Raw genomic sequence first — 12,534 nt, forward strand, 5'->3', positions numbered from 1 at the left:
TCTGATGCTGGCTCATTACTCTGCGTCTGTTTTGTGTCCGTCCAGCTTGGCAGCGGCTCAGCGAATGAACGAAGAGCACGCTCTGATCGCTGCGTATGTGAATCGCCTCCAGGGCAGCCCGCGGTGAGAAGGGAGGGAGGGGTGGTTACGTAAAGGAGTCAGGGAGGCAGTAAGGAGGAGGGCACCGTGCTGCACAGTTTAGCTGAAGCCAAGTGAAATGCTGTAGTTTGCTATAGTTCTTATGAAGAGAGAAATCTGCAGCTACAGAATATCCTGTTAAACTATTGTGTTACTTCTTAGCTTTTAATTTAGTTTGTTTTCCTGTAATAATGATGATTTCCATTTGCCCAGGTTTTGTAATAACTTTAAACAGTTTTCTAATCTACAATAAAATCCTTTTTTTTCTTCTTTTTTTTTTTTAAATAATACTGCAATACAAGAAAATTACAGCTATGACTGCCTTACATTGGAAACAACACACATATACATTTTTAAAATATCAATGCAATACAATTTTATTTATATAGCACATTTAAAACCAAAGGCAGACCAAAGTGCTTCACAATAATGCAATAAGTCATTGTTATAAAACATTAACAAAGTACAAAAACAAGCACTAGTACTAATCCTAACAGGTGGGAAGCACTAATTAAACCAGGAGTGTGGGCTAAATAAAATAGATATCGGGCCTCAGTTCAGAGATGGGGTCAATTCAAAATATAGAATATTATCTAGGAGAATCAGGAATAATGCAGAAGTGTTTAATATTGGCCTAATATTGCCGTTAAAGGACAATTAGCAGTCTTGGGAGTGCGTCTCTTGCATTATAAAATACAGACCAAATAAAATTATGAAGTAATTCATTTATTTTTTAAATTCAGAAACCAGAAGGAGCAAAAGCTTCCTTTTACCTGTAGTCTTCTGTTTTAGCTCTGAGGAATTTTTTCAACACAAGAAAAACATTGCCTGCTTTAAAATAAATAATCTGACACGCACACACACACACACACACACAGAAATAGGAATGCAAATGGTTAAGTGTTGAGTGCTCATTCATACATTAACCTGCAAACAGTGTTATGAAAAATATTAAATTGCTTTTACATGTTTACAAAATAAGGTGAGACACCACAGGCAGAAAAGGCAATTTTATGTACTGTTATGCAAATATATGCTTGTTTAATGATATAATGCATCAGCAAACTATAATATAAAACCTGATCTGGGAGCTATCTTAATTTAACCCAGCAGAAAGCAGTTAATTAAAAAAGGTCCTCATATGCGGACACTAGGTTTATTTTACAGTACAACCAATAAAATGCTTGTTTAACAAAGTATAAAACACTTTATAGAGCAGAATGAAGTATATGGTGCTAAAAAGCCAAAATGTCCCTACATCAGGATGTACAGTCCTGGTGTAAGTAATCACCTGGGGATGTTTACTGGTGATATTACCGTTTACTGGTCATACTTATTAGTTAAAAAGTGATCATATTTACCTGCATTAAATTCATGCGTCATGCTCTTTGCTGGTTTAAATACAGTTTTACAGTAGACTCAGTAAATTAGAGATTTTCTGTGCTTCAGTGTTGACGGCCCCAGCAGGCAAGACGACGAGCACAAACTGATCGCTCGCTACACCACACGACTGGCAGAGACCGAAGGCACAGGAGTGAGTCGAACACATCTCCTCTAAGCCTTTAACTTTAATACTGCATATGCATGCATATGCTCCGACTACACGGGGATCTTGTTCTGGTTTGTACATGAAACCCATCAACCGTTTGCTTGTGTTTTAGGTGATCCCGACACGGAGCATCAACTTTGACGCGAACAAACAGAAGAGGGAGCTCATTGCTCAGCTGGAGTCTAAAAACAGGTAGAAATATGTGAACAGGAGCGAGGTGGAGAATTTAACTTGTTGGGGGGGAACTTTCGAGCTTAAGGTCTCATAAAATATACAAATAAAAAAAGATGTAATTATTTAAAGATATAAGGTTAATATATGAGAGCGAAATCAATAAAAAGTGACAGAAAGAAGCTGAATGGTTTGTGGTCATAAATTTGATTAACCGTTACCAAGTAATTACTTATAAGGGGGCATGATCAGTTTTTACAGCTTGTTCTTTCACAATAAAAGCACTGTTTGTGTGAATATTCATGGTCTGGCTGTTAGCTTGTTTGTTTTTTACTCTCTAAATTAAACTTGTGCATCATTCCAAAAAAGATTCCTCTAAAGCCTGCTGAAGTTCGCCAACTTGCCCCGCTTATTTACAGGCTGTTCATTCCTAAAATACTGTGGTATCAGGCTTCAGCTGACCAGTGTGATTTTCATTTCCCAGAGAGATCTTGGCAGAGATCAAACGTCTCCGTGCAGAGCATGACGCAGCGTGCCAGCCCAGCCCGGAGAAGGGCAGCACCAACCCGACTCTGCTGGCCGAGCTCCGTCTGCTCAGGTGAACGCAGTTCCTCTGAGACCTGCTGTCTCTGTACAGAAAATATACATATAATAGTTAAAATGTACATCTTTTAACTTTGTGAGTCACACCCACAGAAAATATGTTTCACAAACAATCGCTCTTTCGCTCTCTGCGCTATAGTTTCCGGATTTTGCCACACCGCCGCGGTCAGAATTGGCGGGAAAACTTGCCATGTTGCTCTGCGGCGCAGAGGGAGAGTTCTTTATGGCAGATGGTACCGACAGATGGTGGAGTTCACAAAAACACCAAAGAAGGAATCCCTTCCAACGCACTTATTGCGGTTTTCAGTAAAAACAAGTCCTTCAAGAAGAGGAGAGGAACTTGAAAGTGATGGAAACTGCCTGGCTTTGACGTAAACAATAACATTTCTGCCCTGAGAGATGTTAGTCAGGCATTTTTTCCAGCATGTTATGGAAATTTAAATATGTAATAATAATAATGGATTGCATATAGATGTAGCGCTTTTCGTGAACCTTACAATTCCATTATTCGTTCACTCTCACATTCACACACTGGTGGAGGCAAGCTACAGTTGTATCCACAGCTGCCCTGGGGCAGACTGACAGAAGCGAAGCTGCCATATCGCGCCATCGGCCCCTCTGGCCAACACCAGTAGGCGATAGGTGAAGTGTCCAAGGACACAACGACTGAGAGCGACAGAGCAGGGGATTGAACCAGCAACCTTCCGGTTACAAGATGAGTTTCCCAACCCCCTGAACCACGGTCGAATATTTTAAAAGTGTATATTTTAAAGTGTGAAACAGAGCTGTTATATTAGATTTTTAGTTTTTATTCCAGTTTTCACGCTTACATACCTGATAAAACAGCCACATGGCGGCACTAGAGTAAACATTTTTCAGATTCAGCACAAAAGAGCCCATCTTTTCTATTTTGTTTCTGTTTGTCTGGAGTTTTCTACTTCCTCCTGGTGGCCATGAGACCAAATGAGGTAAAATATCTCCAAATTTAAAATAGTATGAGGTAGTCTTGCAGTGAAGTTAACATAGTGCTTTTTCTAGTGTTTCCTCTTACTGAAAACCTGCATTCTTTCTGATGGAGAATTCTGAAAAATTGGCCATCTTCTTTCGTAATCTTTTTTCCAGTTCAGGTCACAGGGAGCTGGAGGCTATTCCAGCTGTTACAGGATGAAATTAGGGTTAAAAAAAAGAAAGAAAATGTCACCCAGTGCAAAGTGAATCTGCCAGCAATTTTCCCTCTTGCCCTTGGTCTGGTTTTATGAGTCACTAGATTCCAGTCTTACTGAATGCACCGTAGTGATCATTCTGTAAATTATGGTATCCGTTAGTCAAAAGTCAAAAAGGAGGGTAAGGTAGGGCACGCTTTAGACTGTCGCAGGGTCCTCCGGTTCAGTCACAACCGCCCCTTGTTCATAATGGCAGCGGTGAAAATGCTCTTCAGGACAGGAGTTAATGAATAAATGGTTGACCACACCGGCTATGTCCAACTAGAGTTAATTTGGTACCCATCTTCATGTCTTAACAAGCCTGTAATCAGTAATATTACTGTCTTGGTAATCTCTTTCATGTTTCCGCTACAGACTCAGAGCTAGATATTGTTACTGGAGAAAACTGCTAAGCTATATCTTAAATAGTACAGATAAAGTGGCGTTTCTGAGGTTGTTGGCGAACTTGTTGGCTAGCTTGCGGTAAATCCTTACTCTGGGATAACAATAAAACAAAACTCTATTTACTGAATGAGTCAGACTCTTGTTTTCATTTGTTTATTTACTCATTTATCTTGCCACGTGAAGGGTAGCCAGGAAAGAAAGACGAGCTCTGCTCTCGCTTTAATGTCTCATCCAGACCGCATGGGAAAAGATTGTGAATGTTAAACTCTATGCTTGCTGTTAAAGCTTTGTTTCCAGAAAGCCCTGCTGCTGCAGAGCATTTTATCAGTATTTTGAGTGCACTTTTGTGTATATATTCATCTTAATTTGAAGTCCTCAAACAGACTTGGTTTCTCTCCCTGCCATCTTACAAAACATTGAGGATTTCTGACTAAAAGTTCACGTAATCTAGCTGATTTTCTCCTGGAAAGACTCTCCTACATGCTCTTCAATAACATCTCTCCTCTCTTATTCATCTATTTATTAACCTCATCACACAGATGCTTCTGTGAATTTCTGCAGATTGTTTTAGCACTTCAGGACTGTGAATCTAATCTCTTGTTTTTCTTCCATGTTGCATTTCTGATCTTCTCCACATTTTGGGACTTAAATCTATTTTTACTCCAGCTCCTGTCTTCAGCAAGCCTTTGTAATGTGTGTGTGTGTGTTCCAGACAGAGGAAAGACGAACTGGAGCAGAGGATGTCGTCGCTGCAGGAGAGCAGGAGGGAGCTGATGGTGCAGCTGGAAGGACTGATGAAGCTGCTCAAGGTGACACACACACACACACACACTCTCTGATTTGAATCTCCAGCAGTTTGTATTTTCTCACACTAGAGGGCAAAGCCTCCCATGCTCCTCACACCCCCTTCTTTCTGTCCTTGCAGTAACAAGCCTCATTTTCCCCTCTGATGTTTCTTCCTCTATGACTTTTCTGGCTCTCATTGTGTCTGACCTCTTGTTTTCCATTCTTCTTTTCCGCCCTCTTTGTTTTCCGGCTGCCCATGTTGTGGTCCCTGTAGGATGAGGAACAGCGACAGGCAGTAAGTCCATACCCTTTTGTTGGAAACACTGAAGAAACTGTGGGATTCAGTCCTTATTAGTCACCTGAAATATCACATGCAATTAAAAAGTTGCAAAAACAGGCCTGCACATGATTTAAATGTGGCTGATCGCGCCTTCAGAGCGCTCTCCATGTGCATCACTGCAGTTATTTTTCTGGTGATCCCTGTCACGATGCTTCCGACACAACAACCCAGTGTTTAAACTTTAAAGTAATTTCGGGGAAGAGGAAAAAAATCACAGAAAGTAGGGCAGGTGGTGAGCAAAGATTGAAAACCTCTTCACGAGATGTGGACAGAAAAGAAACCAAACACTCCCTTTTCCTGCAGATTTTCACAACAATCAGCTGACTTCAGTTCATGAGCGGATGAGCGGCGATCTGGACATTACTTTTATTTTCAGCACATAAAAAGGCCCAGAGCGTCATGGTAAAGTGCAAAATACAATCACACCAGAAGCAGCAGCCTCTAAGGTGACTCATGACTCTTTGCAAGCACTTGCACAGGCAACATGCTAACACAAAGCAAGTGAACAACTCTGGAAACACAGTGACGTTAGAGTGAGTGTGTTTGTGATGACTCCAGTCAAGTGGAAGGTTGTGATGTAGGGTTAAAACTGGTTTCTGGTTAGAACGTAGATTTACCGCAGAAGTCTAAATCAAGCTTAAGTCAGAGCAGGTCACCTAGGAGGTGCCTGGAGGCATCCTGTTCAGATGCCCAAACCATGTCAGCTGGTTCTAGTAATTAATTGTTATCCAAACTACACACACTGGACGTATATTCAAGCAAAATGCAAAAGGTGTGATCTTGTAATCTAAAACTTTCTCGAAGTAACATTAACCAGCTCTGATAACGCCTCTCATCTTGTAGGCGCAGGCAGCCGGCTCTTCTCACTCCTCTCCCTCTCGGCCGAGCCCGTCAGCCGTCCGCTCTGTAGGTGCTGTACCCTCCCAGACACACATGTATCCTCCTCAGGACTCCCTCGCTGGGGTGGGAGGTGATGTACAAGAGGCTTTTGCTCAAGGTAGGACTCATTTCTCTCCCACATGGCAACCTTAGCAAACCTGTAGTTTGCCTTCTTTGATATTAAAGGCTTATGTTTGAAGGAGTTTTTGTTTAGTTAGACGGCTGAGACAAAGTACAGTGGGTCTGATGTTTTGAGTGAAGTATTTTCAGGTTTAAAAACACTTTTTTCAGCTGTTTGAGGGAAGCTTCTGCTAGGATTTTGGTCTGGGCCGAAAAGCCTTGCATGTGGTTTCACTGCATGTTTGAGCAGCTCTACAAATTCCCAGTTAAGACTGACTCATATGAAGTAGTGCATGCTTGAGAACATACTCTGCTTAGCTTCTTTTCTAAAAGCACGACATGGAAATGGATCCCTCACGCTTAAAAAAATATTGCCAGTTTTAATGCTCGTCAGGATTGTTACATCGTAATGCCAGCTGTGTTTACCACATTTATTTATTGAACTTGTCAGCTACAGGCACAAACATACAGTAGTTTCCAGGCTGTGTTTTGGATTAGTCTCACCTGATTAACAGTTCACTGTAAAACCTTCTAATATAAACCACTTGACAGAAATAAATTCTTAAACTGATGTTTAAAATGGAGCTATTATGCGTTTCCTTGTTTTCTGTCATATATAACCCGTTACACTGATGGATGCTCATAATAGGGGTAGCCAGAGGTATGAAATGATCAGCATATATGCAAGTGGTCCCTGTGACCCAAAACCTGAGGCCTCAAACTGTTGTAAAAACCCAGTCTCAGACAGTTTTTTCCAACCTGTGCATCTGTATGACATCACAGGGGATCTCCTTAATATGGCGGCACTTCCTACAGATTTATGGGATTCATGTGGCATGCATGCAAGCACCGCAAGATTAGATGCACATATGCTTTTTTAAGTTAATTATCATTTAATGGTTTATATAGTTTCTCCTCTGCAAATATATTTGCAGCTAATAAAAAACTGAGAAATATCAGTTCTTTGAGATCAGTGTAGCAAACAAGTTCTGGTTCATGTGATCCTGCAGCGAGTTTCTGGAGCAGAACAAGATGGTGGCATTGGAGGCTGTCCATGACAGCAGCGACCTTTTTATTTTGGTCGGTGGGTTTTGAGTTGCTTTGTAATTTTTTTGTATTTATTAAGTGTTTTGTGGTTGGATTCTTTAACTTCATTACTTTTAGTTTGGTTTTATTTTTGAGTCTCTTGCTGTTCTTTTACTATTTTTGTCACGGTTCTGGGTCATTTTGACCCAGCATTTTGAGTTCTTATGTTTTGGTTTGATTTTGTTTTGTGGGTTATATTCTGATTCCCTTGTTGTGCTTTGTTGATCATTATTATAAATCTATGTTTCAGTTTATTCTGGTTAAGGGTTTAGTTCTTAGGTTTTCTTCTTGTGCCCTGGTGTTTAGTATAGGTTTAGTTCAGTGTCAAGTCTGCGTCTTTGTGAATTGTTTCCCGTTTTATTTTGAAGGTTTATGTCTAATGTTTCTAGTTTCACTTCCTCTGTCTCGTTAGGTAAAATTTCTCCCGGCTGTGTTCCCACCTGTTCGTCATTCCTTCATGTGTATTTATAGTGTGTGTCCTCCAGTGTTCAGCGTCGAGTCGTACCCTCAGATTTGCCTGTGTGTTTCCGGTCTCAGCTTGCATTGTTCAGTTTATGCTTTTGTTCTTTGCCAGCAAGAAAGCTGAGGTTTTTGTCTCGATAAGTCTCCTCCTGCCCGCACACAGAGCCCTGACAATTTTGTCTCTAGTATTGTTTAGTTTTGGTATTTTTTTTATATGAATTAGTCTTTCCTGTTCCTCTGTTGGTGTTTGTGTTAGGATTTACATCTGTATTCTGTTACTTTGGAGGTTTGCTTTCTCTCGAGTCCTATATTAGCTTTGCTTCCTGTCTGTGTTCCACTAATTGTCTTCACCTGTGTCTTGTTATCTCATTGAGGTTGTTCCTACTCAGCTCTTTGTGCATAAATAGTTCAGTCTGCCTGTTTGTCCTCGTCAAATCTTTTCTAATCTTTCAACAACCAAAAGTGACTTACTTTTTTGTTTTGCATCATCTGTCTTTGTGTCCTTCCCTATAACGAGAAGGGATATGCCCCGCAGATGGATGTAGGACGTAGAAATTCCATTTGTCGGCAGATCAAACTGAAATTGGTTTGACTGATTGATCAGGCATTCTTGCTGTATGTTCTGTGTCCTGACTGCTGCAAATCCAGCAGTGTGAAAGAGACTCGGCAGCAAGTCAGAATCCTCAATAAAGGCATTTTATACGTTTTCTCATTCATCAAATAAATACATGCACTTTGCCGTCACAATGCCACACACAGTTTGCACTTTATTCAGTAATTATGCAAAACTATAAGTCAGTTAATTTTCAGAAGAAATTAACTGAGCATAAGATAAATAAGGATTATTTTGAGCTGTGAATTATGCAAAGCTGTTGTAGTAGAGACTAAGAATAAAAGTGTAAAGACGAAAATTAGCTTAACAGATTCCTTATTATCTAAAAATTGGAGTAAAACATTTAAATCTCTTGTATTTAAGCACACCAGCATCACAAATCACAAACTGGCCTCAAAGTGCTTTTTCACACGTCTGCTCTGCTCGCATTTCAGACCCTTTTTTATTCTTTTGCTTCATCATTTAAACAGCTCTTTTCATTCACACCAGATTATATGCTGCTGCCACAGTGAGACAGAGAAACAGCACAAATAATCAGGGAACAACAAAACTGTCTAATTACTGTAAATACAAGTGCTGGATAAAATAATGATTGTTTTCTTTGCTCCAGGCCCGAGGAGAAACCTGAGAAACGACCTCCTGGTTGCAGCCGACTCCATCACCAACACCGTGTCCTCGTTGGTCAAAGAGCTTCACTCAGGTTCACACAAACAGAAACGCACTCCTTTTGTAGTAGTTTTGTGTATAAAGCTGTTAAACATGGACAAGAAATTAGATTTTTAAAACCAAGTCTTCACATTTTTCTACAATAATGTCACTTTTTACTGTCTCCTCTGAGCAGATGACAGTCGGGAGGAGGAGGAGAGATTGCTGAATGGGAAGGAAAGAGGTACAGTATTGTTTCCTACATTTTTTTAAATTGCATTTATGCTGTTTTGAATCGCTTAATTGGCTAACAAAAGCTGACAGTAACATGGGAATATAAAAGTTGAGTTGTGTCTTACGTGAGTCACTTGAGATTAGCAGCCAGAATGTTTAGCTGGAAAAGTTGATACCTGACGTCTTAAAATTAAAGTTTAATCATGCAAAACCAACTGCAAACAAAATAATACATTAAATAAATAATATATGAAGATTAAAATGTGAAAGGAGTTTTCTGTCAGATCACCTCCTAATCTAATTGAAATGGGCCGGGTGCAGCTATAACCATAAAAAATCAGTTTTTAAAGCTGATCTTACTCTGCCCTCTCAGATGTGACTGAGCCTCTGACTCTTTGATGTTTTCTTTTAAATATTGCAGACATATGTGTGTATACATGTTAAGTGCAGTTACTGAAGGAATCATACAGCTAAATTAGACTGATTTAATTATTTCTACTTGATTCAAAATGTTCTTTTTATATTTGGTTATATTATTTTTAAAGTGTTCTCAACATCCTGACAAGGTATTATTATAATAACAGTATTTATCCAGGGGTTATTCTTGCAAAAGATGATAAAAATGTAGGTTTTCAAGTCTTCAGAAGCTTTCCTTGTTGTTTTTGTAGCACCACGAGACTTGGGGTGGTCATTATGTTGGGGGATTTATGTGGCGTCTGTTTGTGTAGTGCTTCGGATATGCATGGCGAGTGCCTGTGGCAGTTAAACCAGCATAAAATGCTTCGGAGTTGCATGTTTCCTACAAAAAGCCAACAACACGTAGGCCGATGTCGAGTGAGGCAGAATGCTTTACTTGAATAGTAAAGTTTGGAGTTCTTATCTCTATGAAGATCTTATCACAAAGGAGTCACGCCTTGGTCCCTGTGACTGTAATGACCCACGCCTCGATCTACTATGAAGATCTTATCTACACGAAGCTTCTTAAGTTCTAAAGACTCATGGAGAGTTCCAGGTTTTTAACCCCTAGTGGGGTTGTCACCTTGGAGGCAGTCCTGAGCGACATTGCTTCACCTCTCCATCATGTTAGTTACTAAGGTCATTGAGCAGGGGCTGCGTCTACACTTATCTGTATACATTCAAAAACAGCGTTTTTGTCTGAAAACGGTCCGCATTCAATCGTTTCAGAACAGTTGTTCATACACACTGGAACGACTGAAACACTTAGGTTCCTGTATTGCGCATGCGTGAAACGTAATATGCTTCGACCTGCGTTGTTTCTGTCTGCCGTTTATTTACTTTACGACTCTTTGAAACGTCGCGGCAAAATGTAGAGGAAAGTTTTTTTAAATCGACTTACAATGAGGTGGAGTTGTTGCTGCGAGTAACACAAAAGTACAAAGTTGCAAAAGCGAGTGAGGATTAAAGAATTTGAAGAAAAGCTTCAAACTGATATTAATCTTTAATAGGGCTGTCAAAATTGAGAGCAAACAAAACAACTGCTGTATAATGCCCTCCGCTATCGTTGGTCACATGACTGCATCATATGACTTAAATGCGTTATATTTCGTTTCCGAAAGCCTGTGGTTACGCTGTCCACACCGTGATGCGGAAATGGCGCTTTGGAAAGCGTTTCCAAAAGCTCAGTTTTCCTTGACCAAAAACGCCGTCTCAGTGTGCACGGAAAGCCAAAACGTGTTTTCAAACGAAAAACGTATTAGTGTGGACATGGCCTCAGTCACCTGTAGTGCAGTCTTGAGATCCCTTCCCAGGTCATTCAACTTCAATTCACACATTGAGGGTGGGGCAACATCTCATTACGGATTCACACCTCAGGCCCTGTGACTATAACGACCCAAACCTTTGATTCACACCTTATCTCACGTCACCCTTAACGATTGTTGACAGTGACCGTGAGGACAACCTCAACTATGGGTAACGTTTTGGGACTCCCTCTCTCTCTTTACTGCTGAGAGGTGAAACTTCTTCATGAACCAAAAAGAAATCCAGGTTCTGTAAAATGCCCGAATTTGCATAAAGTTGCAAGTTTTTCTTTTACAGTGCGGCAAATTTTGTCCATAAACTGATTTGTCTTTTAAAAATGTAGGAGTGGACACACTCTCTTAATGGCGCTCATTTTCAGACAATAACTAGATGTTGGAAGAGTACTTGCGCCACATCAGAAGCTTCTATTTTTGTAGAAGCGTCTTCTGTACCGCTTCATGCCTAAAATCAAAATTTTAGTGGCTCATGGTGCTGTTACGCCTCTAAGAGCCACAGAAAGAAGAATAGAACTAGAATTACTAGAATAGAATCTAGTTTTTAAAAAATCCTTCTATAAAAATCATGATTTATACTTGCTCTACAACTCCTTAGAGACCCATTCATTCTGTACTATCTTAAAGTTCAAAGAGTGGGAGTTCCCTGCAGGGGCTAAACTTGAACAACCAACTTGAGCACATAAATCTTTGATTCACTTATTCCTGACACTGCCCCCTGGTGACTGTACACAGGCACAGCATGCAAACGCGGGCCTGCATAGCTCTCTTCCTTTGGGGCCTGTATTCATGCTGGTAACCTCACATAAATCCCAGCGGTGCTTTTACATAACTCCAATCTGAACAATTTTAACAAGCCACAAAACTGAAAACACATGCTTGTCTGGAAAAAGGCCTTTAATCTGCAGTAATGCATCGTATTTTATCATCTGCTCATATGGTTTGTATAGAAAATCAGAGTAGCTGTGTTTTACAGTTGAGTTAAGTGGAATAAAAAGGGTGATATTTCCTTCTGAAACGTGCCTGGAAATTGGATGTAATAAAGGATTATGTGTATTTATTTGCACAACTGTTAAAAGGGTGCAAACAGCTGATCTGTGCAGAGGAAAGGGAATTTTGTTGAAAAATGTTACCAAGATAATTTAATCATGATATAGTAGTACAGCACTATTATGTCTTCTAGTGAAATACAGCCAGCATTAGCAATTCCAGATATAAGATATTAAGCTCTGCTCTGTTTCTCGACTTTTTCTGATGATGATGGAGCCAAATCTGATTTGTGGATCGCATCGCTGTCTCTCTGCTTACACTTTAAATCCGCTCGTGCTCGCAGCTTTTCCTGTTCGCCTTCTCCTCTCAAGGTGCGCTCGCCTGCACCGTAGCAAGCTTCGTTAGCGTGCCGTCTCATTAGCCATGCTTTATGGAGCCCCTCCTCTTTATGAGGGGACCGCCTGCAGAGAAGAAGTGGCGAAACTACTTCCTGGTCTTGGCCTGAGTGCTCGTTAGAGTACTAACCTGTGATAATA

General features: G+C 40.3%; 1 protein-coding gene across 11 annotated transcripts in view; it reads left to right on the forward strand.

Moving 5' to 3' along the window:
- The window catches only part of LOC146501911 (dystrobrevin beta-like), a 46,243-nt gene that overhangs the window by 29,967 nt on the left and 3,742 nt on the right, over positions 1 to 12,534 (forward strand). For 10 of the 11 annotated variants that reach the window (XM_085132448.1, XM_085132449.1, XM_085132453.1 and 7 more), the window contains 9 exons: positions 46 to 123; positions 1,588 to 1,672; positions 1,800 to 1,879; positions 2,343 to 2,456; positions 4,781 to 4,877; positions 5,129 to 5,149; positions 6,038 to 6,191; positions 8,965 to 9,054; positions 9,196 to 9,243. In XM_085132448.1, coding sequence (XP_084988574.1) covers positions 46 to 123; positions 1,588 to 1,672; positions 1,800 to 1,879; positions 2,343 to 2,456; positions 4,781 to 4,877; positions 5,129 to 5,149; positions 6,038 to 6,191; positions 8,965 to 9,054; positions 9,196 to 9,243 — 767 coding nt within the window. The remainder of the gene's footprint in view (positions 1 to 45; positions 124 to 1,587; positions 1,673 to 1,799; positions 1,880 to 2,342; positions 2,457 to 4,780; positions 4,878 to 5,128; positions 5,150 to 6,037; positions 6,192 to 8,964; positions 9,055 to 9,195; positions 9,244 to 12,534) is intronic. The other variant, XM_085132454.1, reaches the window with a different exon arrangement.

Source organism: Neolamprologus multifasciatus, chromosome 15 (genome assembly GCF_963576455.1).
Source record: "Neolamprologus multifasciatus chromosome 15, fNeoMul1.2, whole genome shotgun sequence".
NCBI lineage: Eukaryota > Metazoa > Chordata > Actinopteri > Cichliformes > Cichlidae > Neolamprologus > Neolamprologus multifasciatus.